At 43.1% G+C, this 27,897-nt stretch overlaps 1 protein-coding gene across 5 annotated transcripts; it reads right to left on the bottom strand.

Moving 5' to 3' along the window:
* Positions 1–447: 447 nt before the first annotated feature.
* On the bottom strand, positions 448–27,149 carry THSD1 (thrombospondin type 1 domain containing 1). Of its 5 annotated transcripts, none has more exons than XM_019668870.1 (5): positions 26,990–27,149; positions 24,000–24,146; positions 19,121–20,086; positions 7,892–8,050; positions 448–1,982 (listed from the first exon to the last, which is right to left on the bottom strand). In XM_019668870.1, exons 2-5 carry the CDS (start codon positions 24,064–24,066, stop codon positions 604–606), a joined length of 2,571 nt encoding a protein of 856 aa, XP_019524415.1. In that variant the 5' UTR covers positions 24,067–24,146; positions 26,990–27,149; the 3' UTR covers positions 448–603. The 5 variants fall into 5 exon arrangements, with proteins under 5 accessions (XP_019524415.1, XP_019524417.1, XP_019524416.1 ...); XM_019668872.1 differs by having other exon boundaries at positions 24,009–24,146; XM_019668871.1 differs by lacking the exon at positions 26,990–27,149 and adding an exon at positions 26,866–26,933.
* Between the last annotated feature and the right edge of the window lie 748 nt (positions 27,150–27,897).

The following is a 27,897-nucleotide window of genomic DNA, read 5'->3' as shown; positions in this document are numbered from 1 at the left end:
AGTATGTATAACTTAATAAATTACAATTCAGAGTTGCGTTAACAATTTCACTTTGTTCCAACCCTTATTAGAGTTGAGACTCCTAAATTTGTTTCAAGCTGGAAACTGCCAACAAAGCATTCAAAGCATTTCATACTCGCAAGTCACATCTTGTCATCTTTCTTATCCACATGAAAGACCAAGCCCTATTTCACTCGTTTAAATTTTATTGTCGTAGTTATTAGTAATAAACCAATAGAAATAGGATAACAAATGGAAGAAGTTCAGGATAAAGAACCTCTTCGTTGAATTAAAATGCATGTGTACACACGTGAGTTACTTCTCACTTCTGTTCCACTGTACAAAGTTATACAAAACAGTCCACAGGAGGGGCCGGCTAAGTGGCTCAGTTGGTTAAGAGCTCACGCAAGTGTATGAGCTCTGAGCAACAGCGGTTCAATGCCTGGCCCGAGCTGAGCTGCCGATGAGCTGCCAACAGGTGGCAAGATGGCTCAGCTAAAAAACAACAACAAAAACAAAAACAGTCCACAGGATGATGTGAGCAGCTGATACCATGACCTGGGCAAAGAACCCCAGTTGTGTGACGTCTCAGGCTGATCTGCTCTAGATAACCAGTTTCTCTACACTAAGTGTACTTGTGGTTTCATCCTCTTCGTTTGACCCAAAATATCCCGGGAGGTCCAGCATCCTTTGCTCAGCCTCAGTGAGGCGGAATGAAGTATTGTCATAGAAGGCGAACTCAGGGTGGGCTGGGAAGCTCTGACATCTGTCTTTTCTACATTGAGAGGGGCTCAGAGGACTGACCCTCTGGTAGCTATCTTTGGGGGCAGTGGGTGAAGGCTGCTTCCTTGAAACATTCCTGTGACTAGGGGACGGTCCCCTCCGAGCTCTGGGAGGCTCTGTTCTCTCACCTCCTGCCATGTATCCTGCCTGGCGATCCCCCAGATCTGGTTTCCTTGTGGGCTGCCCCAAAGAGTAGGACTTAGGGAGAGGGCTTAATAGACCACTGGTTCCACCTGTCCCTTGGAAAGAGTCCAGTTTCTCAGGAAACACAAGCGCGCATCGACTTTGAGGCCTAAATCTGTCTTCTGCCTGGTCCCAGGGCCGCGCCCTCGCACTGTACGCCGGGGCCTGCCGTGGAGTCAGAGTGGACATGCTCCTCTCCCTGAACGGCCGGGCTTGCTTGGTTTCATGAAAACTGGCTGTCCTCCTGAAATGGGAACTCCTGGCATGGCTCCTCTCTGACAGCCCCCCTCGGCTGCCCATGTGCCTCATCTGGGACTTGCGGATCAGGGTCTGGCTGGGGCTGATGGCACAAGTGGCCTGAGAGACAGTGACATCCAGCCGGGAGGGAGGCTTCTCCCCAGCACCGACCGCAGCCTGGTCCAGAAATGGGGATTTGATCCGGAACTTGCTTGCGGCAGCTTCTTCTGGACTTTCCAGGTCCAAGGGCGGGGCCGTGGCAGCGTCGATGGCGGTGTCTGTCAGGGGGCTCTGAGACACGTGGTACACTTTGGTGGTTTCAGTCAGGCCTTTCTTCTTCATCTCCTTCAACTGCTGCTGGGCGAGGCGGTAGCTAAACAGAGGGGGGATTATCTTCTGGGCGTTGGACTGGAAGCTCTCACTGCCGGAGGCCTCGTCCTCGGGAGTCGCCGGCACACTCCGCCTGTAGGTCAGCGGGATGCCGCTGTCCCCCGGGCTCCCCGCAGGCCCGTCACCTGCATCCGAGAAGCTCCCGCGCTGCTCGCTCAGCTCACAGATGTTCTCCTCGTCCGAGTTCTTCCGGAAGCTGGGGGAGTGGATGGAGTTGTGTCGGGCAGGGGTGGCGCACTTCGGCGGGCGGCCGAACTTCCTCCACAGCGTGATGAGCACGGTGGCGACGATGATGAACAAGCAGAGGGATATCCCAGTGACCGTCACAATGTTGTTGGATTTCACTGGACCCTGGGGCTGAAGGGGAGACGAACTGGATGGTTGGAAAGCTACAAAAAAATAAAATAAAATAAAATGAACAACCAATGTGTTCTCTAGAATTGTTTTCTCTGCATGGTTTTAAAGTCTCCAAGTGGCTTGCTTCAGTTATCTAGCAGTTAAAGAAAGTAAAATAAACAAGGACTAGGGTTTGTAGTCTTACCTATGTAGCTCTGCTGGCAGCTTAAGCCAAACTGAAAAACACAGACCCACAGAAGTGAGGTGACCAGATAGTCCACCATCAAGGTGATTTGGGCTCGCTAGCTCCTGCTGACACTTGCCTCAAATTTTCTACATAGAAGCAGCGTGAGAGAAGTTTCAAGGTAAAATCAAGGTTTTCATTTAAGGTACACATGGGATACCTGTAGTTATGTGTAGCTTTGAGATGCACATCAGGGAATTCTCCCAAGTATAAAACTCAAAATGCAAAATAGTTTAGGTAGACTGTACCTAAATTAGCCCATATAAAGAGAAATTAATACGTGAAAATAAGGCTTTTGACAAGCTAACTCACTTTTCCCTCCCAATATACAGAAACTGTCTTTCTTAAACGAAGCCTCTGCTTTTTCAGTGTTCTATTTTCAGCAATCCAGTCCCCTTCCTACCTTCCACGCGGCATGGACTTTTCTTCTTCTTCCCTGCTCTCTCAAACTGGTTTGTCCCACAGTCACCAAAATGTTCCACCAAGACTCAGATGCTACCTGAGGCCACAGCCTGTACTGCCACTGAAATATCTGGGAACCTGAGACCAACTTATGGCCACCAGGCCTCGCCTCTCTTTTCTTCTTGGTCACTGTCCACCATTCAAGTCCCTCTAGTCACCTGTCTGATCTCTTTTATTCCCCACAGAGTGATCGCCACTGGTCCTGGACCCATCCTTGCACTGCTCCCCTCTCACCTTTCTACTGTACCCTATGAGACATGTGACCACCAAACTCCTCAACATCCAGAACCTTTCCACGAGACGCTCCCTTAACCTCCTTGCCTTACCTGAGGGCTGGATGTCCCGCAGGGCACAGCTTCTCCCCTACCCTCTTAGGAGGAGAGCTTGACACATCCTTTATTTATAAGCAAAGAGGGCCAGCAGCAGGTGTGTCCTCAGTCCCCTCGTTTCTTATGGCCACTTTCAATGATCTCTTTCACCTCCATATAAAACTTCTACTCTTTTGATGCCCAAGCCATTGCTTCCTGGCCTTTTGGCTAAGATCAAGTGTGATGTCCAAGCCATCCACCCAGACTCCCCTACCCCTCCCTCAACACTGTCACCTCCCAGCCCTATGGCAGCCATCAGTCGCTAGCACCTGGGTCCCTGTCCTCTTCACCATCCCATAGCGAGGACCATCTGGGTGACTTCAGTGTCACATCATATCATACCTTCCCACTGTCTGCAGCTACTCTTCTTCTGAAATCTTAAACCTCACAGCCCGCTTTCTGGCTGTATTCCCCCTGTCATTCACTCTCTTGCTACACTGGGTAGCCAACCTCACTGAGACTTCTGATTCTCTATACCCTCAATTTTCTCCCACTCTGCCAGCCACCTCCTGGCCTCACTTCTCTCCCTACAGCCACGATCCATCACTGAAACCATTCTCCTGCCAATAACCTCAACTCTCTGACCTCTAACACTGAGCTATACCATTCTCCCTGCTCTTCAGCTGAAATCCATCACCAGATACTCATAAACCCACACATGTGTATTCTCAGCTGCTCCAGCCAGGCCCTGGTGAAGAAAATAACTCACCCATGCAAGCCAGTGCCTCCGGGTGCTCACAGCACCCACCCTCGGCTGCCCTCAAATCCTCCCATGGGTTCCTAAGCAACTCGCTCTTCCATCCCCTACAATACTGCTTCAAAGTTTCACCACTTTCCTCGAGCTTCCACCTACTCCTCTTCCTCAGCAGTCTGCTAAGTCACAAAAAACAGAACTTTCAGGCAAGTGCACCCGAGCTGCTTCTGCCATTCTCTCCTCCCCCATAAACTTAGCAGCAGCTGCACCTCTATTAACCTCTCTCTCTATGGATTTAGTGGGAGAAGTGTCTTCCTAGAAAGGCAAGTCCACCAAGTGCTCTCTAAGCCACCCTTCTCCCAGGTCATCATCCCTCTGCACCAATTATCTCCAGCTTCTCCTCTATGCAGCTCCACAGAAACATGCTGAAGCTCTTCTCACTTTAAAAAGACCTCTCTAGACGCCTCTCACGACTGCCACAGCCATGTCTTGCCCCTTGTCTTCCCAGCCAAGCTTACAGAGACAGGAATCCACCTTTGCTGACTTACTGCTTCCACATCGTCACCTCTGGCTCCTGCAGCCTGTCCCTACGATGCCAATGAAATGGCTTCTGTAAAGGTCATTAATGACCTAATGGCCAAATTCAAAGGCATGTTGTCCTGATATTCCTTGACCTCTGCAGCATTAGCTACTGTGCAATACTTCCTGCGACCTTTTTCTCTTCTTGGTAATAACATTCACTATCCCATTTGTAGAGAAGGACATGAGCTTTGGAGCCAAGGGTATTCAGATCCCATCCCTGCTGCACTGGCTCTGCTCTCCCCACTGATGTCCCACCAACACCTCCACATACCCAAGGTCACCATCCTCCCCCCAGAACTTGTGCCTCCTCCGATGTACCCGATCTCAAAGGAATGGCACTGCTGTCCATGCAGCGGCCTGTACTAGAGTCCTGGGTTTTACCCTGCTGCTCCCATCTCCATCTCTTGCCACATCCAGAGTCTCTGAATCCTTCTCTCCTCTGCATGCCCACAGCTGGCACTTCATTTTTCACCTGGGTTACTGAGAAACTCTTAACAGGCCTCACTGCTGCCACTCTCACCCATCCTGATTTGTACTCCACACGACAGCTGAGAGATCCTGCTAAGACACAGGTCCAAACTTTCAAGGCCCCTCAGGATCTGGCCCCTGTCTGCCTGTCCAGCCTCGTTTTTACCAGTCTCTCCTGGCGCACTATCCTGTAGCCACATTAAACTATTTTCAGTTCCCTGGGTCTCAAGGTGCCATCTTCTTCCATGCTTTCATCCCTTTGCTAAAACTCCGAGTTCACCTGCGTGAGTCATACTCAGCTCTCAAACTTCAGCTCAAATATCACCTCCTCCAAGAAGAGAGGTGTTCCCAGCATGGATTATCATCCTTGAAAGCTTCCATAGCAAGCTGTGGATACCTTTTTCGGTGCAGGCTCTATACTGTACTGTATATTATGCCTGGTTATATGTCTGCTGAGCGACTGTGTCATAAGCCTCTTCCAGACAGGGACATGTCTTATCTATATATTCCCAACCCCAGTCACAGTATCTTGCACATAGTTGTTACTAAATAAATGGTAGATTAATTGATCAGTTCATTATTAAAAAATCAATAGCAAACTGGTCAATATCCCACCAGGCAGAACGTGGGCGCAATAGAAAGTGGATCTTCCCCTTCTCATGTTCACAAGATGGACCAAATTAACGCAGAACTGCAATCAGACTTTGGCATAAAAACGTCCTTTCAAAGCCAAACAAAACTCTAAACTCTAAACCAAGTGAGAACAGTTGAATGCTGAAAGAATTGTTTCCTGATTTATCACTTCTTTCATCTGAGTGGTTGCTGATGTCAGGGGGTAGCAGCATTCCGTCTGCACATTATGGGCCTCTTTGCTTAGCTATTATCTGTGACTTTTGGCTGGCTCTCTTCAAAACCATAGCTGGAGAAAAGCCCCAAAGCTGCTGGCCTCGCCCATCTCTGCCTCATCTAATCTTCCCTCTTGCACCTGAAATGCTATGCAGCCTGCAAGCAGACCTCTCTATTTCCAAGGAATAGAAAATAGGTTGAAGGAAAAAGAGAACACTTGGAAAAAATGATCATATTTATCCACATAAGCATTTATCTGAGGACCACGTACAATAGCAGTAGGGGTGCCTATTGCACCTACCCTTTTTGCTAATTTGTAATGTACACATTTCTAGCTCCCACCCAGTATTAAAGAGTCAAGATGCCAGAACATGAAATAACACCACATATCCTCGAAAATTATTATTTCAGGTTGTTGATGCTTCTAGAAAGCTAGACTGGTCTATCTATAAAAGCAAAGTATTTGAGATGGGCAGCTTAGTATAGGGTCAGATGGAGTGCCTGCTTTCTAGTTTTATGGTCTTGGGCAGGTCACTTATCCACATACATGCTGCAGAGTCCTCATCTGTATGTGGAGATAATGATGTACCTACTTCATATGTACAAGGCACTTAGAAAAATGCCTGGTAGGCAGCAAGCTCTCAAGATCTGAGCCCAGCATACCAACCCTTACCTTGCAGAGTTATTGTGAGCTTTAAGTGAGATGGTATATTTAAAGTGCTGGCAAATAGCAGAAGGTCAATAAATGGCTGATATTGCTGTTACTTCTAAAGGTGCAGTAAAAGCCAACGGCATTTGATTTTAAATTCATCTGTGTCTTATGGATATGTCAACACAACATGCCATCTCAGAAGTCACAGGAACAGGTGTATTTGAAGGAAGTTATAAACAAGGAAGGAACTGTGAAAAGTGAAGGAGATTTATAAAGAAAAAAGTAAACAGAGAAGAAAGTCTTAGAAAACAATATGAGATATAAGTGGAGAAAGAACAGGCTTGGGGTATGGCCTGGGCTTAGGAAAAAAGAGAGGCAGGCTGAGGGCTAGGAGACGATCCTAAGTCTGACGCTGTAATAGGAAAAACACAGAGGAAAGAACGTCCTTAGGATGCTGGAATAAAGGGAAGAAAGCATGTAGCACTGGGTGGAAATACAAGATAACAAGAATGATTTCCTAAGGTCACAGGCACAGAAGCCGACCAAGGTGTTGCCAGGTGCCTGTGGTTTGGGTTAATAGGTGCTCTGAGATCTAAACACAGAAAAACATCTAACTCCTCCAGACCAGAATGGGACAAGGAAGTGGGGATGGTTTTCTAACCTGAAATTACAAAGTAGAAAAAGTCAGAACTTGTCAGAAGGACTTTATCTAAGGGTCAGGACCACAGCAAAGGCCAGCCAATTAAATGGAGGACTAGTTATATATCAGAAGGTGGGATGGTGTGTGACGAGAACAAGGATTCTTCAGTGCTGTAACTTGTGACAAATGAATGGGATTCAGCTCCATAAGCTACAGCAAACCTGACTGAGCCATGTGAGCATCACATCTATAGACAATTCACATCAAATTCTCATTGAACACCTACTAGTGTGTGCCTTCAAGATGCTTAGAGAACGAGGGAAAGAACAGTCTCTAGGTGATGGCAAGAGGAACTCTCCCCACCTTCTCCTCCAGGGTAGGCTGGGAAAGAATAAACATAGGGCCACCCAGGGCATAAGACACGATGTCTCATTTTGACAAATAATGGTCTACGGAGCTTCTCTGGGATGATGGGGAGAAAATAATTTTTTTAAAATGTTTTTCCACAATTTTGGTGGAGAGGAGTAAAGGAGGGAGAAATAAAACAAAAGTAAAAACAAAAAAAAATCTTGGGAAGAAATGATCATTTCTCTCGTTTTTGTAATTTTAAAAATGATTTCAGCATGATATCGGGGGGGAGGGCAATAGAGGGGGAGAGGGGGGTTGTTACTTTGTGGGGGCGAAAAGGATAACTATTGCATTGTTCTGTACACCTGAAACTAACAATAAAAAAAATTAAAAAAAAATAAAAATGATTTTATATATCTGAATCTTTAATTGAGATAGATTTCCTTGTCATTTCCGTATCTTCTATAGTATTAAATCCCCTTGCATCTCACTGGCAAGCTACTCCTAGACAACGACACACTAATGAGTACAGAGTTAGTACAGCTAGCAGCAATGAGTTTTAATGAGTCCACTCCTGACCTCAGACTGGCGATTTTCAGGCAGGTCTGGGTTCAACAGTCTGTCTGGAAGAGACTCCTGAAGGAAGAAGAATACCTACCAGCACACTCCTCCAGGGAACATGGGGAGGTCTCCGAGGACATTCCAGGGCAGCCAGGTCTGGAGGGGAAGGAAGTCAGGCACACGCGGCGACGCTCTCTGACACCGTCCCCACACGTGGCACTACACTGGCTCCACGGCTGCCACAGTCCCCAAGTCTCTGCAAGGACATTAGCCATGCTTTTAATACTAGTTCATTCGAGAATCAGATTCTATTTGCACCCAAATGAAGCAGCAAAACTCAAATCTTGGGCTTTGAAAAGTCAGTAAATAAAGGCATTTCCAAAGATGTAGAAAGCTAGAAAGGGTTGCTTCTACCCTTCAAACAGGAAAGTTGTATAAACTACAAAATATTAACCTTTCCAGAACCCATCAGAAAACTGAGGTCACAGGGCAGCCAAATGGCCTTAAATATCAGGAAAAACAGGTTCCTCCAAGGAAAGACAGGATGCAAACATTGCTTGATGGGGCAGGTGCCCTGCATCATACAAGCTGGTGAGAAGAAGTCATCTAAAAATGTAATGAACCACTAGAAGCCTACTGTGAGCTAACATGAGAACATAGCCTCGGAGCCATATACCCAAGGGGCATTTGTATCCACTTGCAGGCTCTTCTCCACAGACCTCACCAGATGCTCACAAGAAGGATGAGGGGAGGCACAAGACCAAAGAGAGCCTCCCTCTTGGTACAGGCCTGCAGAGGGAAGAAGCCATGTGGGAGACTCAAACCTAACCCAGATCGTCCTCCCCATTTGCTCTATCAACAAACACTTCAACCACTGGGGACAAGACAGAAAACCCTGTCACTCTAAGAGCACCAGTTGGGACCTAGTGCTACCAAGGAATGAAGAAAGAAGTAAGTCCTTCACTCCTGGAGAGGAGCAGAAAATATTCTGGACCCAGGTTGTTAGAGAACTTCTACCACTGGAGAGGTTAGGATCATTAAGAAGGCTCCACCCCTGAGACTCAAGGGCACAGCACTTGCCTAAGACTAAGGCTGACCTGGCCAAGAGTATGCTCTCTCACCCCCATTGCTCAACCCCAACCCTGTAGCATGTTAGCAATGATCATGTATCAAATAACAGCCTACTGCAGGGGCAGGGGCAAGAATGACAGGTGAAAACCTCTCTGATGTGCAGAGAGTGTAAGAGAAGCATGGAGAAAAACCCTCTGATGGCCCAACTCCTACCCTAAATACAAAGCAATGTTAGAAAATTCTGAACTCTGTTATGCACTGAAGGTAGCCATAGCAACAACAAAAACCCAAAACATGTTCAATCCCTTACTATGCTAAAGGTTTGCAAAAGCAAGGTATGCCCATTTCCAGGCAAATACTATTTATTGGTGTCTACAGCTCTAAATAAAATGTCCAACTTTCAAACAAAAATTATGAAACACACAGAGAAGAAAAAAACAATCAAGTATCAAGAGACAAAGCAATCAAGAAAACCAAACTCAGATGTGACCCACATATTGGAACTATCAGAGAGAGAGAAATTAAAATAACTCTGATTGATACATTAAAGAATTTAGTGGAAAAGGTGAACAAGATACATGAACATACGGAACATTTCATCAGAGAGTCATAAACTAAAGAGTCAAATGGAGTGCTAGAAATGAAAAGCATGGTAATAGAGGCGAAGAATGCCTCCTAGAGGCTCATCAGTAGATTCAACAGAGCTGAGGAAAGAAACAGTGACTCTGAATATAGGTCAATAGAAACCACTTAAACTGAAACACAGAGAAAAAAAGAGTGAATGAAACAGAATGGAATACTCAAGAGCTATAGGACAATGTCAAATTGTCTCTACACATCTAATTAGAATCCCAGAAAAGAAAAAGAAAATAATGTCCAAGAATTCTGCAAAATTAATTAAAGACACCAAAATACATCCAAGATGCTCAGAAAACACCAAACAGAATTTTTAAAAAGAGCAAATAAACAAAAAACTTAAGACACACTGCTATTTCAAACTGCTAAAAAAAATAAAAATAAACAGAAAACTTTGTGACAAGAGGGAGGGGAAAAGGTAGAAATACATCACACATTAGAAGAATAAAGCTGAGAATTACAGCAGACTTTTCATTATGCAAGCTAAAGGTAATGGAGTAATATCTCTAAAGTACTAAAAGAATAAATGACCAACCCAGAATTCCATATCCAGTGAATCTTTCAAAAATAAAGAGAAATAAAGACTTTTTCAGACAAACAAAAACTAATAAAATTAATTACCAGCAAACCTTCACTACAAGAAATGTTAAAAGAAAATCCTTCAGGCAAAAGGAATATAATAATACCAGACAAAAACTCACATCTATATAAAGAAATGAAGTGTGCTGGAACTGACATTTATAAAGGTAAAGATAAGATTCATTTTTTCTTATTTTTAAATACTCTAAACATAATTGATGGTCTAAAGCAAAATAGTAATAATGTATTATGTGCTTATAGCATACATAAGGTAAAGTATATGACAACAATCACACAACAAATGGGAGGAATGAATTGGGAATGTATTGTTATAAGGTCTTTACACTACTTGAGAAGCAAAATAATATTATTTGAAGATAGGCTGAGAGTAATTTGATGTATATTATAAACTCTAGAAAAATCACTAAAAACATCTTAATGCATAAACAATAAAACAATAGAATAGTTTAAGTAAATCATAAAAAAATATTCTGGGCCGGCCGAGTGGCGTGATGGTTAAGAACTGGCTTGGGATGCCAGAGGGCCCCAGTTCAGATCCCACATATGAGGGCCAGTGACATTGCCCTCTACAGCTAAGATGCTGAACAACAGCTCAACCTGGAGCTGGGCTGCTATGAGCCACCAGTGATGGTGTAGGCTGCAGCCCCTTTGGCACTGGGTTGCCATGGGCAACCGTGTGTAGCCAGCAGCCAGCGTGAGCGGCCAGCAGCCGCCATGAGCAGTCGTCCAGAAGCCGGCGACTGATCTGCCTCGCCTGGGAAGAGCGCAATGATGGTACCAACTTGGGCCAGTGAAGCAACGTCCTCCACAACTAGACTGAAGAACAAAAAACGACAGCAACTTGTCTGTTCCCCTTCCCCCAATTCCCCAGCACTGTACCCATCCCCCCAATTCCCCAATAAAAATCTTAAAAAAAAAAGTTCAATTAATCCAAAAGACAAAATAGATGAAGAAAAAAACAAATAACAAATGGAGCAAATATAAAATTAGCAAGATGGAGATCTTAATCCAACCACTTAATGTTTACACTAAATATAAATAATCAAAATGCACCAGTTAAAAGACAGAGATAATAAAGCAGTACCCAATTATATGCTGTTTAAAAGAAACTCACTTTAAATATAAATACATAAATAGGTTAAAAGTAAAAGGATGGAAGAAGTTATACCTTGGAAACACTAATCAAAAGAAAGCTGGAGTGGCTATATTAATATCAGACAAAGTAGACTGCAGAGCAAGAAAATTACCAGCGATAAAGAAGGACATTGCATAATGATAAAAGGGTCAACTCAAGCAAGGAGCCTTAACAACCCTAAATGGGGATGTACCTAACACCTGAGATACAAAATACATACAAAACACTCCTAGGGCAGTTAATGACTGAAAATGCAAAGTTCTCTTCCAAGCATATATGCAATCACTGCCAGATAGAATAAGTGAATTATCTCCTATAAAGAATTATCCTTAGTCCCTTCTCTATCAGCACCCATCCAACCCCAAGACCCAACACTAGGCCTAGCCAACTAGTCATGGCAACACTAGGCACCAAAACATCCTCTGCATAAAGGTCTCTTCAAGACATTTCTCTAAAGAGGACATACAGATGGCCAACAGGCATATGAAAAAATGCTCAACCTCATTAATTATTATAGAAATGCAAATAAAAACCACAATGAGATACCACTTCACCCCAGTCAGAATGGCTATCATCAATAAATCAACAAACAACAAGTGCTGGCAAGGTTGTGGGGAAAAGGGAACCCTGGTGCACTGTTTGTTGGTGGGACTGCAGATTGGTGCAGCCACTATGGAAATCAGTATGGAGGTATCTCAAAAAACTGCAAATGGAACTATCTTATGACCCAGCAATTCCACTCTTAGGTATTTATTCGGAAAAACCCAAGACACTAATTCGAAAAAATATATGCACCCCTATGTTCATCGCAGCGCTATTTACAATAGCCAAGACTTGGAAACAACCAAAATGCCCATTGGTAGACAATTGGATTAAGAAATTATGGTACATTTACACAATGGGGTATTACTCAGCTATAAAAAAGAAGGAAATCATACTATTTGCAATGATATGGATGGACCTAGAGAACATTATGTTAAGTGAAATAAGTCAGTCAGAGAAAGACAAATACCATATGATCTCATTTATATGTGGAATCTAAAGAACTGAATGAGAAAAAATAGCTCAGAGACACAGAGGAACAACTGATGGTTGCTAGTTGGGAGTGGGTGGGGATGAAGGAGAAGGGGAAGGGACGAGACAATATAAACTGGTAACTACAATATGGCCTCAGGGATAGAAAAGACAGTCTGGGGAATATAATCAATAATGTTGTAAATATTATTTAGGGGGCCAGATGGACTCATGTCTTGTTAGGGAGACCATTTCATAGATGGTGTAGAGGCCTGACCATCGCACTGTATATCTGAAGCTGATGTTGAATAATATTGTATGTCAACTGTAATTATATATACATATAAGCACGGGATGTGGAGTAGAGGGTAGTAATGGAGTCTATGGAATTATAATAGATAAGTATGACATTGGGGGTGGGAGGGCAGTGGAGGGGGGGAGGAGGTTTGTCACTTTGTGAGGGGTGAAAAGGATTATTATTGCATTGCTTTGTATACCTGAAACTAATAATAAATAAATAAATAAATACATAAATAAATAAAAGGTCTCTCTTCATCCTTTATAAGCAAAAACTCACAATGCAGTCAAAGGTACACAAAGCACTACAAAAACAAGGAGAACATTAAGGCAGATACATTCTCAGGTTTGCCAAGTGGTGTCATCTTTGGAGTGAGTCATGGAATACGAGTTCTTCAGAGCAATTAAAGTCTCTGGGATTTACACAAGAGTGGGAGCATTACTAACCAGTATCCTGGACCAGCATCAACTGAGGTGTGGTAATTATGTTCCATCCAGAGGTTCAACTGAACACAATGTTGGTTCTGTGCCTCCTGGATCACAGGCAGCTCTTCAAATGGCAGAACAATGAGCCAGCTTTGTCCTCAAGCTTCAGAGTTGTTCAGACACCAAACCCCCAATGCTTGCGAAGCTTTGGGAGTCTGATATTAAAGTCTCTCTGAGTTAATGTGTTGTGATTTATCTTTGAAAAATCTATTGGGAATTCCATTACTGTGAAATCTAAATTGAAAATTAAGTCAATGTATAGGTTATCCTTCTCTTGAGCTCCTATTTAAGACCATAAAAGGTAGAAATACAAAAGCTAAGAATCCTTTTGTTATTCTTTCTTAACTCTTTACTTTACATAAATATAATTTATTTAAATATATAAAGTCATTTGTCAAATTGAAAACAAAAATTTCATTAGTGGGGGACAAAAAAAATATCAAAGTTTTAATAAAAGCATGAATCTTAAAGTCAAAGATCTCGTTTTGAAACGTTTTGTCTTTTTCCCTTGAAAGTAAAATCATGGTTTGTAGGATAATCAACAATAAAAAAACAAACATTTAAGCTAAGTTTTATGTCTTTTTATTTCTATACCAAACTAATCAAACAAGAAACAGGAAATCACTCAAATAAAGCAATGAACAAATTTAATCAGGCAAATTTTTAAAAATGCCTCAAGTAACTCTGTTTCCTAAAGATTTCTGCTAATAACTTTGAGAAAATTTCTTGGCAAAGTGGGAACTTACTAGATAACTGTAGTTCAAATATTAGAAATGAAAAGCAAGATGACTAATATTCCAAATAGTCTTACTTCCTGAATGAAAGGCTGTTTTGTTCTGTCCTGTTTAGATGTACACACACACACACACACACACACACAGACACACACACACACACACACATTACATAACATACCTGTGTGGCCAGGAAAAATGTCTTTCCAGCCACTCTAGAGGATATTAATTCTAAATGAGCAAAATTTTTCTGGAAATGGGAAAGGGAGATTTGTTTCCACCCCTAAAACTATCTGTAGGAATACAGTCTATGAAATATTCACAACTGCAAGACATTTTGCTCAAGTGACTAAGGTGACTAAATAAAGCATGCTATAAGAAAATTCTATAGACATCAGTGAATAGCTAAAAGCAGCAGCAGGAGCAGAGGCACCTGGATAAGCAGTTAAGACTTTCTGTGCACAGAACAAGGCTCACTCTTATTGGCCTAATCATGCTCATGCTTGGGCCAGTGGACTCCAAAGTGAGTGACATGCCTTTTAAGAGGGGTGGGCAGCACAAGATGAACCAGGGAGATGAGGAAGAAAATATCAGAACTTTTTTTTCAATCTAAAAGCTTATATTGTTAAATACGTGGATTGACAGGTGATGTACGGGAGGCAGTATAGTATAGTCATACTATAGTATAGTCGCAAAGTCTCAGGCCAGTCTAACCACCAGTGGTTAAGCCACTTAGCCATCGTTGACCTTAGTTAGGCAAGTTACTTAACCTTTCTGTGCTTCCATTTCTTCACCTATAAAATCAACAATATAATAAACCTAACTCATAGGGTTGTTATGTGAATTAAATGGGTTATATTGATAAAGCACTTAGAACAGTGCCTGATCAAAGTAATCACTATATAATTGTGAGCTTTATTATGTCAGATGTCCTAAAGGAATTCCTAAGGAGGAGCAGGAGTCCCACTAGGTAGAAAGGTTTACTGGCTCATTCACTCTCAGAGAATTGTGGAAGATTAAAGCATCCAAGGGTTTGCTCATATAAATTTTTAAAATATTTTTCTAGTTTTAGGCAAACTAACTTCTAAGGTGAACAAGTGGCTTCAAAAGGTTCTGGCAAAGAATTCCGGTAAATGTAATATTGTTTTTGCAAGCACCTGCAAATAAGAACAAAATGACAGAGGTGACAGTATTCCTATTCTTGGTAAAAAGCTCTTGTTCAGTCATCAAAAAGGAAAAACAAGGCCATCTAATCAGACAAACAAGAAGTTAAAAAAATTTTAATTATCTAGAAAAGTATGTGTTAACTACACATGAGTTTTATTTGCTTCCCCCCAAAAAACGATGTGAATATTAATTAATATCCTCTATCATTAATTCTCAACTTTGTCTCAAAATATATGTAAATATATATTCTGCCTTGAAATACAGAGTCCATACTCCCTGGATGAAACCCTTGGGCAGGTGTGTTCAGAATATAGGGTTTCTCAATTTAGATTTTCATAAGTTATTACAGTGTCTGTGCCATATATTACTAATACTCCCCATAACCAAACACACTAACATTTACGCAGAGAAAAACATAAACACTAAGTAGGATAAGCGAAGATCATAAATAATCATTTTTGGTAACATCTATCATATATTTGCTGTAAATTGTTATTTACATACTATCTTAAGGTCCTAAGACATATTTGGGAAGAGAGACAAACATATCAAACACGTTATTCCATTTTTGAAAGGAACTAGTAAGAAATTCAGTGGAGTCGGTGGCTCACACAAGACATGGTGGGTTCAATGAGGTCCTTGAATGATGCCATTTGGTAAAAAAGATGGTCTTTACTGGTGAGAGCTGTCAATTTAATTGGAAAATTAAAAGAAGACAACTTGATTCAGTCATAAATTTTTATACTAAAAACACAGGAAGGCACCTAGGTTCCTATCATTAGCATAAATTTCACTGATCAGCCAGGGTCAAGGCCACTGCTGGGCAGCCACACAGAGAAACTGGGGTCTCCAAGAGCATGTAGTCCCTCCAGGTACTGCTTCCAGTCCTAATACTAGGTGTGTCTGGGTGCTGCAGCCCCACAAAGAGCTCCTGACCCCCCTCAACCTGGACACAGAGAAGCACTCCCTTTTCCATCCTTCTCCAGACTTTAGACATTGAGTACAAGCATCTGGGGAATGCCTAGCAGCTGCGACAGTCAACAAGGTGGACTTCCTGCTTCCAACATCTTTTTGTCAAAAGCCCCAAATGTCTCTACTCCCCTTGTTTTTTTTCATTAAATTCAGTCAATTCGAATTTTTTTTCTCTTAACAAGTAACCCCTTTTGAAAAGGCAAGCTCACCTTGAATGATTAGTTTAATATAATTGTTTTTCTAATACTTAGCTGAGACTAGCCACATCTGAGTTCACTTTTTTTTTTTTAGCTGAGCCATCCTGCCACCTGTTGGCAGCTCAGCAGCAGCTCAGCTCGGGCTGGGAATTGAACCGGTGACCCTGTTGCTCAGAGCTCACACTCTTGTGCGAGCTGTTAACCAACTGAGCCACTCGGCTGGCCCTCAGTTTTCATTTTAATAAACATATACTGAGCGCCTGTTAATGTGCCAGGCATACTGAGTGAGCCAAGTAAAGATCATAAATAGCTTCACAGCAGCACAGGTTGGCTTCACCACCAAATGAGGATCTCCAGTCTGAGGGGAGTGCAGGGGGAGGTGATGATGGGGGAAGAAAGACACTGAACAAACAATGACAGAGGTGGTAAATGCCATGAAAGAGGAACTAAGGATGCTGTGCCAGCTTACAGCAAGGCAATTTAACTAGTCTGGGTTGGAGAAGAGTAACCCAAGTGGAGACTTGGGGGACAGGTTAACATTAACCAGGTGAAGGTGGGAGAGGGGAGGCCCGGGCTCTAGCACACAGTGACTATGGGGTGGGCAGCCCAGCCATGGGGCGCCCTGTGGAGTTTCATCCTCCTGTCTAGCGAGGTGACTGACAGGCTTTAAGCAGGGGGATAGCCTCAGCTGACCTAGATTTTAAACAATCCCTCTGGCTACAGAGAGTGACTGAAATGAAGGGAGGGAACCAATGAGGAATCTGCTTCAAGAGTCCAGGGAAGGAATGATGGAGACTTAAACCAAGTGGTGTTGGTGGAACTGGGGAGACGTAGAGAGGTTCAGACGTTCAGAGATTTTTTTTTGAGGAGACAAAATCCACAGGACTTAGCAAATTATTTACAGGAGGTGAAGAAGAGGAAGGCTCCTGGGTTTCGGGTTTGAACAATGGATGGATGGTGGAGTCCTGTACTGAGGAGTAGGTTTAGAAGGCAGGATGAAGAGTCCAATTCGAGGTATGTTGCTTTGCAGGTGCCTGGGAGGCATCTGAGGGCTGACAGCTATTCAGCAACACCTGGATGTACAGGAGAGGTGCCGATCAGGCTAGTAATCCCCTAGCACATGCGTGAGGAGCAAAACATGCAGACTCTCTAGTACAATATGTAGACGTCCAACACTTAGGGGATGCGATGAGGTGGTGGAAGCAGCAGGCAAAGGAGACCACAAAGGAAGAGCCGGGTGGTCGGAGGTAAACAAGGAGAGCGTGACATCACAGACTCAAGATCAATGAAGCATCCGGGGATTTTGGGACCTGAGAGTCATGTGCTGGCTGCTTTAGTGAGAGCATTTGCAGGGGAGGGGTGTGGGTTTGGAGTGGGCTGAAAAGTGAACGTGAGGGGGAGAAATAAACCCCCAAATATAGGGGGACTTTTTCAAGAACCTGGGCTGTATAAAAGGAAGAAGAGATTAAGAGGGTGATTTCTGTGGAAGAACCAGGCAATGAGGGCTGATTCTGTTTTGTTTTCAGATAAGCGAGTTAAGTACATTTCAAAGCTGATGGGCATGAGCCAGTAAAGAAGGGACAGTTAGAGACAGAGGAGAGAGAGGGGGGATAATGAGTAAGAGAAGGTTTCTGACATGGGCAGAGAGGCTAGGCTCCCAGTAGAGGGAGGGTTCGCTTTGTCCTGGAGGAATGACACTTCTTCCCACCACCGCCCTGACAGCAAAGGAGGTGATGTGGAAGGGACAGATGCCCGTAGGCTGAGAGATTCTGGAGGGACAGTGAGGGAGCTGCTTGATGTGGCAGGGGGCAGGCAAGTCAGCTGTGAGAGTTAACCAGGGGCAGACGTCAGGTTTGAGGGAAGTGAGCAAAGGAGGTAGAAAGAGTGGCTGTGGAAAACAGAAGCAGAGCCAGCCAGGGAACCTCCCTGGGTAGCATGGTGGGCCCAGGTGAAGGTGGAAGGCATGACCCAGCCATACTGGCCCCAGTCTGCCTGGGTGTCACCTTCTTGTGCAGCTTGGGTGCAATGGTTGGCCAGCTGATGACTGGACCCATGCAGAGCTGGGATGCGGCCCAGCAGGTGCATCGAAAGGACAGCAGGGCAGAGGTTAGGGTGTTGGTAGAAAAGTGATTGATGGGATGGGCCGTAGAATCTAGGCTGCATAGAGAGGTAAGTGCAAGCAGGGAGTGGGGAAATAGTCAAAGGAATCGGACTTCTTCTAAGGAAATGAAGGGTGAATCTGGAGCAAGAAACACTTGGAATTACAAAGATGGTTGGAGGTTTGGGCTGTCAAGGGGCACGAGGCTTGGTGGGGATGAAGACAGAAGCATGTAGGTGAACCACACAATCTCTGCCAAGTTAAGCTCTTGCCAAGACCAGGCTTGCACCCAAGAAAAGGGAAAGAAATGGCAAAAGGGGCATGGGGTATGGATGGAATTATAATAAACCCACTTCTTTGTGATTAGGGAGGGCATTACGCAAAGAATTCAGAATTTGAAAACCTTTTCAGAAATCTTGCTTTGAAATCTCACTAAAGAGGCTTCAGTCTTATAATGAAGGACGTAAAAGGAAAGAGACATGCTCAGCGAGGACAATCCAGAAGTTACTAAATACAGCTTGGGATTTAGCTTTGAATTCTGATCATACCAGCATGGACTTGCCATATCATGTAATAATAGCTAATGTTTATTGGTGCTTCCTATATGCCTGGCATTATGCTAAGAACTGTACACATTTATTTCATTCAATTCTCACAATTCTCTGAGGTAGATTATCTCCACTTTACTGATGGGGAAACTGGGACAGAGAGACGTTAAGTCAGCAGTGAGTCTTGTATGCTTACCAGTACTCTTAATTTTCAGATAAGGATGAGAATGCCATTTGGGACATTATGAGGAGTGAACCATTAAAATGATAGTATAGTTCACAGAAAAGTAAGTTCACCTAAATTCAAAATAATAATTTTGACTACGGAAAGGCATTAATTTGATTTAAAAAAATTAAATCTCAATACCAACCTATATTTCTCTGAATTAGCATGCACTCCTGCTCCTTGGTGGAAAACTGGCTTTTGCTTGAAATGGCAAAGTCAAAGCAGTATTTATTCCTCCCCATGTCAAACAAAGTGCAGTTGAACACTGTTCTCCTCTGTCCCAAGGTCAGGCTGTTCTCAGCCAGCCGAATGGTCCTTTCTGCAGGGCGTCTGGGGGCCTCCTTGAAGACAGCAATCACTCCTTGGACAAAGATGCATGGCGGTGGCAGCACCATCACCTCCACCTCAGACTCACACGTGAGCTCTGGCACCATCGCCAATTTGTATCCAAATTTCTGGGCCAGGTCAATGGGTCCTGTGGAGGTAATGACTGAGTCTCGGCCAAGCAGCTTCAGCACCACAGTGACATAAGCTTCTGGCCCCACAGATGCACAGCCAAACTCAACCCACTGACCTTGAGAGAGTTCTGTCTTCTTGCTGACTCTTATTTCCAGGGGCTGTCCCTGACTTGTTCTTGCCTCAGGAAGACTGTTGGTGAAGATGACATCCACCAAGATCCTGGGCTTGTCCACAGGGAATGAACACAGTGGTTGACTGGTGAAAAGGCCCACCTGGAAGGTGCCTTCTGCTGTCTTGGATGTCCTATTCAGGTCAACATGAAAGACAGGCCATTCCACCTTCAGAAACGCACCTTTCTCCCACCAGGGGACTGGAGTGCTGTCGTCTGTCGCTTCCAGAGACATTGTGAACCAGTAGTCGCCAGCCTCCTTGAAGTAGAAGCACTCAAACTCGAGTGTCCCCTGGGACTCGTTGGTCAGGAGGTATTTGGTGGTCAAGGTCTGATTGGTGTTGGCCTCCAGCAAGAGCACAGATACATTCTTCAGCGTCCCATTAGCACCATCAAAATACTGGAAATCCACAGACACGGTGGTGTTGCTTAGCGCTACATGACCTGGCTCTCTCACAAGGAGATACTCAGCTTCTCCAAGAACTGAAATGAAATGATCAGAGTGAGTTTTGCAAAGGTATATTGGAGACATCGAAGAAAAAAAATCATTATAGACACAAGAGAAGTCTGTGCTGAGCCAAGGATGATGTAAAATGACTGATTCTGGGGGCGGGGATGGCCCTGTTTCCATCCTAAAGTGGCTTTGTTCCTTTTTCCTCATCTTTTATGGTTCTTTTTAAAATAACAAATTAGGGATAAACACTCTGAATTCACAACATTCAACAAGGTAATCTATCTGCAATGAAAATCTATACAGCAAGAGTAAAAATTGAGAGTTCTTAAAAATCCAATACATCACTTTTCTCACTTTAATCATATTCTGCTGTTTAGGTATTTGGGGGAAATGGATTTACAGTGAAGTGAGAGAAAGCTTGGTTTAAATGACATAATATAAACTGCTCTAGATTACTTAAAATGTAAGACCCTAAACATACTTCAAAATTATTATTTTCTGATATTCAAGACAAGTACTTGGGCATTTTCACTGTAAAGAGACCAGTGCCCTTGGTTTATTTATATAAATAAGAAATGTTGACAAACTATTCTGCATGGATCATCTAAAAGATAGAGTGAACATTTATGAAATGGCGAGGTTTGTCCTTGGCAATTTTAATGACATTACAGCAACTCCTATTGGCCTAGATAGATGACCACTGGCCCACAAATATAACTCCATTAGACTCAATCATATCTTTTGAAAAAGAGACCCATCAGAGCAGCTGAAGTGAAGAGTGGAAAAAACACAGACACACAGAATCCTTGTTTCTATTTTGAATCCTATCCAAATACATATCAAAGGAGACAGAATTGGCAATGCAACAATCAGCTGGCACATGGGTAGGGTAAGAAACAATTGTAGATTTAAAGGACTGCAATGCCCTTTTGGTTTGAAAAACAACATGGGTAAGTATGAATTTATTATTATTACATGTCCCTCATATGTGTATAATATATACATATCATATCACATATATGTCCAAAGGACCTCAATGTGTTGTTTGGGCTGGTACTCTTTTTTTTTTTTAATTGGGGAATTGGGGGAGGGGAACAGTGCTGGAGAATCGGGGGAAGGGGAACAGACAAGTTGCTGTTCTTTCATTCTTCAGTCTAGTTGTGGAGGACGTCGTTTCACTGGCCCATGTTGGTATTATCATTGCACCCTTCCCAGGTGAGGCAGATCGGTTGCCGGCCTCTGGATGGCTGCTCACGGCGGCTCTTGGCAGCTCACACTGGCTGCTGGCCGCTCATGCTGGCTGCCAGCCACACGGGGTAGTTTATGGCAGCCCACTGCAGCTTCACTGCACCCTACGTGGTCGCTGGCGACTCACGGCAGCCCAGCTCCAGGTGGAGCTGTTGTTCACCATCTTAGCTGTAAAGAGCAGTGTCACTGGCCCTCATGTGGGATCCGAACCAGGGCCCTGCTGCTCAGAGCTGGCGTCCCAAGCCAGCTCTTAACCAACATGCCACTCGGCCGGCCCCTGGGCTGGTACTTTTTAAATATACATGTATTCAATCAATGATTATAGAATATGAATGTATTGGCACATAGAGGTTTAGGGGTTTTCTTTTAATTAGCTCAGCATCCATTTCTTACTTAAGATGAGCTGAAATAAAAAATATAAAACTTGGATAGACCTGAATGCTTGATCACTACTTGCTTGAAAACCCTAATAAGATCAAGTTATATCTTTAGTCAAAACAGAAGTTGAAGGATGCTTCCTTCTGGATGGAGACAAATCATGGCTGATTCTGGCAGAGCTTGTGTGCTGGTTCAAAGCTGGCCTGGTACCTTTTTGTGAACGGGTAGCTAAAGAGACTCCACTGCTCACTGGATTAAGATTGAGAGGCTTCTTAGTTAACTAATGAAAGCCTATTGTCAACAACAGGAATTGTCAATAAGACAGATCAGATTCTGATTTGATGGACAGCCAATCAATGAAGAGACACACATGCCCAGTTGGAGAAAAAAGATATAATGGATTCCAGCAGCAGCAGACAGATGGTGTATAATAAAGAGAAAGCTTGCTACTTTACAACTCTTGTTTTTACAAACAAGAATACCATCTCATTTAGAAAACTATAATTTGGTTGTTTGCCATCCTGACTGACTACAGTATAGTTTTCTCTATTCTTTTGTGTCCTCTCTCCCTGTTCCTTTATTGTATTTAAAGGAACTGGTGTCTCAATATAACCATGTTGCTTAAAAAAAAAGAAACTAATTGGTAATGGTATATTTAGATCAACATCAAATGAACGGGGGGAAAACCACCCAGGTCTATGAAAATACCTCCTCTTCCATTAGTAGCCTGTGCACTCAACTTTTATGCTGTATCTCTATTTTAAGCTCACTCAATTTTTATTTTTATATTCCAGTAAGATATTTTGTGCTCAACAACGATAAACATCCTTGCAGACTTTGTTTAAATGTAAGATTTTGATGTCTTTATCACTATGAAACCAAGGACACTTTTATAACTTTTTGTATGAGGTTGTTACATGTAATCAGTTTTTTTTTTTTAATTGGGGAATTGGGGGAGAGGAACAGTGTTGGAGAATTGGGGAGGGGGACCAGCCAAGTTGTTGTTCTTCAATCTTAGTTGTAGAGGGCGCCAGTCGCCATCTGGCTTCCCATCAGCAGCTCGTGGCCTCTAAGCTCAAGGTGCTGTGTTACAATCTTAGTTGCGGGTGGTTGTACCCACCATCCCATGCAGCAGTTGAACCAGCAGCCTTGTTGTTAAGAGCACACGCTCTATCCATTGAGCCATCTGGGTGGCAGCTCAGCTCAAGGTGCCAAGTTCAGTCTTACTTGTGGGTGGGCGTATCCCACCATCGAACAGGCAGTCTTGTTGTTAGGAGCACATGCTTTCACCAGCTGAGCCATCCTGCCACCTGTTGGCAACTCAGCAACAGCTCAGCTCGGGCGCAGTGTCACTGGCCCATGTGGGAATCGAACCAGCAGCTCTGTTGCTCAGAGCTCCCACTCTTAAGCCAACTCTTAACCAACTGAGCCACTCGGCCAGCCCTGTAATCAGTTTTTAAGTAGAAATAAATGACTTTAAAAGAAATGAATCCCAGATTAGTTTTTCATAAACTGAATGTCTTCTTGTTTAAATAAGCTTCTTAAAGAAATGGCTGAGAAAGGAGATTCACAGGACAAAACTAATACTCTGGCCCATTTAACTGGCTATGATATTACACGAGCCAAGGCTCTCCTCCTCTTGGATTATAGTTTTTTCATCAAAATGAAAACAGTTTCCACTCTTATACCATCAACTGCCTTAGATATTTGTGAAATATTTGCAAGTCATCAAAGCTGGTATTGTAGTATTATTGAATCTATTGGTTCAATAGTTGCATGCCTGAGAAATGAACTCAATTTTTAGAAACTAACTGAATGAAAAAATCTCATATTAAGCACATATTGTATGCTCAGACATTCAAAGTGTTTCACATTCTTGATTTTATTTTACCATCACTACAACCCTGTGAAGTCAATATTATTGCTAAGGTTGAAAGGGATTAAGAAATTTGTCTAAGGCACACAGCTGGCAAAGATTGAAATTTGAATTGGTTCCAAAGATATTCTAACAGCAAAACTCTCCTGTCAAGTGAAATGTTACTCCAAACCCCAATATATAAAACATTGTTTCATGTGTGTATGCTTATCTCCAATGAAACTGAAAATGAGTTGTTGTTTATCTTTTTAAAGACCTGAAAATATATTTAAAGTGAAATTTGAATCAATAGTTCAGAAGGGTGCAAGGATCACAGTTTAAAAGGTACTGCACTGTAAACCCTGCCCTGCCTCCTTCATGCAGGGCCATCAACATTTAAGCATTGATAAAGCTCACAGTTATGTTTCTTCATTGATCCCTATAGCATTAAGTATACTTACAATACTCACCGTAGTCACAGAGCACCACCAACAATAGATTTGAAAAGTCTTTCAACATTTGTTTCATTCTGATTAGCAAAATCCCAAGTCTTTGGTCTCCTCATGTCCTTTCTCACATCCAAGTTGTGAATTTTTTTTCAAAAACACCTGAAATTAGAACCTCAAAAAAATGATGGCTCTGTTCAATGTGATTCTTAAAATAGTAATCATGAAATGACAAAACACATTCTAAGAAGTCAAACTTCCTAGGTGATACTGAAAACAGGAAGGACACTAATTTTCACTGGGGAAATGACCAGTAATTGTCCACGCCCCTTTTGTTCCATCAGAGCTCACCAGTTAAGAATATTCAGGATACCCAACCCCAAGGCTATCTTTGCAGAACACCAAGTCTTATCTTTATAGCACATCCTTAAGTGGAAAGTTTGTTGTTTGCCAAATTTCATCAAAACTAATAGCCAATCTGGATAATACATCTTCACATATTTATCTGCCTGGCATTTCACACTGATTTCCTAAACTTTAGCAAATTTACTAAATTTTTGCCAAACATTCACTGTACATTGTGCTGTGTAGATCTGCCTTGCTTCAACAAGTGGACTTACTTTCTTGCATAGTTGGTGTGTTATCTGGATTGCTTCGTTTCTTAATGTCTAGGAGCTATATCCAAACTATCAACACCTTTGAAAAAGATACCCAGAGTATTGCAGTTAATGTGAACACCATATGGCCCTGACTGCCCTTATTTAGGGTGCTCCAAAGAGAAAACAGAGAAATCACAATTATCATTGTGTGTCAGTCTTTTAATACTTGTTGCTGCTGGTATGCATCAGGAGATAGATGATTTCATGCAGCAATCTTCCCAGACCACCTAGGAGGGCAGGAAATACCTTGTTGGCCTGGGCTTCAGAATGCTTTGTGGGAGGAGGCATTCACTTTGACACAAACAACTATTAGACCACAGAATAAATAAGATGCAGGGCATTTCAGTGCCCTTTCTTTTTTTCATAATAGAGTCTAGAGAACGGTGGGCTAGTAAACATCACCAAATATATATTTTCTTAATGTTTACATTCCCATTACCCAGTTAATAATTTTTAATAAGTATATTACATTCCAAAAATATGTATTTTTACATCCATTAAGACAGAAATTTAGTGGAATTAAAAGGACTGAAACAATTAAAAATTCAATGGAAAGAAAACCGATGTGTCACTATTAGCTTTCTCTCAGTAGGAGTTGAACAAAGGAAATACTGTACTTCCTCAAAGGGAAGCAGAAATCTGAAGCGTAATTATGCAGATGATTGGGGCTCCCTTCCCTCCCCAGCAAAAAAGGAAACTTCAGTTTTGCTGGAATCAGGCACAGATTTGACCTAAATCCTTTCTTTGAACATGGTCTGGGAAACTTGGCCAAAGACCACAGGTAAGCATCACGTATCTCCCCCGCAAGCATGGTGCTTAGGGCAATTAAAACGCGTCCTTTAGGTCACTGATAGATAGTAACCAAAGTAAGGAGCTCCCAAAAGTTGAACTGGCTTCTCCCAAATTGCTTGCTTCCCTGCAATAAACATTTTTTAAATAAGCTCCTAATTGCAACTGATTTTGTGATTATAACACATTTTCCTTCTTAAGAAAATAACCAGTAAAACCTAGACTATGTGATCATCTATATTTTGAACTGAATGGGACTGGAATTGTAAAATAAACTAGCCTACCTGACTGAAATCATTATATGGATTTTCTTAATGTTCTCAAGCTTTTGAAAATAAATATTGAATTTTTACTCACTAAACCATTAACTTGAAAACTTTAACAGAGCACCCCAGAATGGAATAGAATGCTGGGTAAAAAGCACTATTTTTTAAAAAAGAAGAAAACATGCTTTTATTTGTAATCTTGTTTGCTTAATTTTTCCTATTGTGTTATTCACAATACAGTGCTGGCTACTTAAAATATTTGACTTGAAAATCGTTTTGAGAAAATAAGAACCTAGATGTATTTTCTACACATTTAAAAATACTTCCATATAGCATTCACAGTCATAACGGTTTACTACAAATTCTAAATGTAACAGCTAGAGGGTAGGCAGAGGTTGTGAATATTCTCAATAGCTAATGGCATCACGTCAAGCTCAGATCCTGTTTTTGGTGAAACCAACTAAGATAACCCTCTACAGTGTCTTTATAGCTACAGAAAATGCATTACTCTAAAGTCTATGGAACCAATCACATTAAATAAAAGGGGAAAAAACACATAATGATTTTGTCCCTTCTGACAAACCTGCACATGCTTGTGTGTGTATACATCTAATAATAATAATATTTATTAGGAGGAAATCCCTAATTCCAAAGCAGCTCGTGTAAACTGGCTTTATTTATATACGCAGTCCTGTCGACTCTGCCCTGGTCCCACGGGTTGGAAGCAGCTTCCCTGGGAAGCTGTGTGCACGCCCAATCTGCTCAGTTTCCAAAGGCTCGCAAGTCAAGTTCATGCTTGGAAATGGAGCCCCGGTGTCATCAGACAAAGCTCTCTTAAAACGTGGACCGCTTTGAAACGCTTATATCTCATACTCTTTATATCCCAGAAAAGATTTCTTTTTGAAATGAAGCAAATTTGCTCTGAAACGCTTAGTATTCCAAGACGCTATTCTTCAAGGATCCCAACTATTTGGACTTAACGCCCGTCTACAGTCAGCCTCGGTCCCTTGGCAACACCTGCGTCCGGGGAGAGCCGGGTTCAGGTTAAAGTCGGGACTCGGAGAGGCGGAGACGCACACGTTTAGAGCGTGTCCCCTGGGGGCGGAGGTTGATCACCAAGGAGCCAGGGAAGGGGACTGGGTGCGTCGAGGGACTGACACCACCCACCTGTGCTTTCGGGCTGCGGGGAGGGTGGGGGCGGCAGGGGCTGGGAGGCGCTGCCCGACCCCAGAGGAGCCGCCGAGAACGCAGCGGACAGGAGCGCCCTCTGGGTCGCGAAAGCTCTTCTTACCTCTCGGGACTGGCGGGAGCAGCGGCCTGGGCCGGGGCGAGAGGAGCAGCGAGGAGAACGGCGGGCGAGAGGCCTCAGGGCCTAGGAGGTAGAGCGCCGAGCATCCCGCGTCCCGGGACGGCGCGCCCAGGCCCGCTGCGCCCTGGCCCGCTGCGCTCGCCTCCCGCAGCCCCACCCTGACCCGCCCCCGACGGCGCGGGGTAGGCGGCACCCGGGGGGCGGGGGACCTGCGCTAGCCGGCGGGGCCCGCCCCGCCCCCACCCGCTCTAGGCAGTGCATCCTTTCCTGCCCGCGCCCTGCCAGCCCGCTGGGGAGAGGAAACCCGGCAGGCGGGACACGGGTTTTAAGGGAGAGCCAGCAGTCTCTTGAAGTTTCAAATTCAATCACTTCTCCCTCGTGTCATTTTCTTCAGTGGGAAAACAAAGTAAGTCATTGAAGTGACATAACTGGCGGGCTGTTAAACATGGTTTCCCCCAAAACTTGGTTTCCCAAATGTTGTTGAAGACTTTCAAAAGAAAACAGTTCAGGTAAAGTGCATATTTGTATTTCTCAGGAGCCAGAATGGTTATTTAATTAATTTTAAAATAACATTAAAAAAAAATCTAATCCGCAGGTGTCAAAGTTCTTTTTATAAGGAGAGGCTAGAGTTCCACTTAGTTTAACAGCTGTAGTTTGTTGCTGAGTACACAAAATATACCATTTACCAGACAAAACTAATGCGTGGTAATAGAAGTCAGCACAGTGGTGGCCTCTGGGGAGCAGGTGCTTGGAAAGAGGCATCGGGGAACTTTGGGGGATGATAGATAAATCATATTGGTTGGGGTGTGAGTTTCACAGATTATGCATTTGTCAAAACTCATCTGATTTAAGATCTGTACATTTCGCTGTTCGTAAATTTTACTTCAATT

Source organism: Hipposideros armiger, unplaced genomic scaffold (assembly GCF_001890085.2).
Source record: "Hipposideros armiger isolate ML-2016 unplaced genomic scaffold, ASM189008v1 scaffold_541, whole genome shotgun sequence".
NCBI classification, from domain to species: domain Eukaryota; kingdom Metazoa; phylum Chordata; class Mammalia; order Chiroptera; family Hipposideridae; genus Hipposideros; species Hipposideros armiger.
Note: the sequence above shows the minus strand (reverse complement) of the source record. Positions and strands in the feature narration are given on the sequence as shown.

Bases quoted from the DNA above. Each gene is read 5' to 3' on its own strand.
- THSD1 (XM_019668870.1), bottom strand. From the start codon at position 24,066: ATGAAACAAATGTTGAAAGACTTTTCAAATCTATTGTTGGTGGTGCTC. The intron at 8,051-19,120 runs GTTGGTATTGAG...ATGTCCTTGCAG, and splicing joins GCTAATTCAGAGAAATATAG to AGACTTGGGGACTGTGGCAG. The intron at 1,983-7,891 runs GTAGGTATTCTT...ATTTTTTTGTAG, and splicing joins TTCCCTGGAGGAGTGTGCTG to CTTTCCAACCATCCAGTTCG.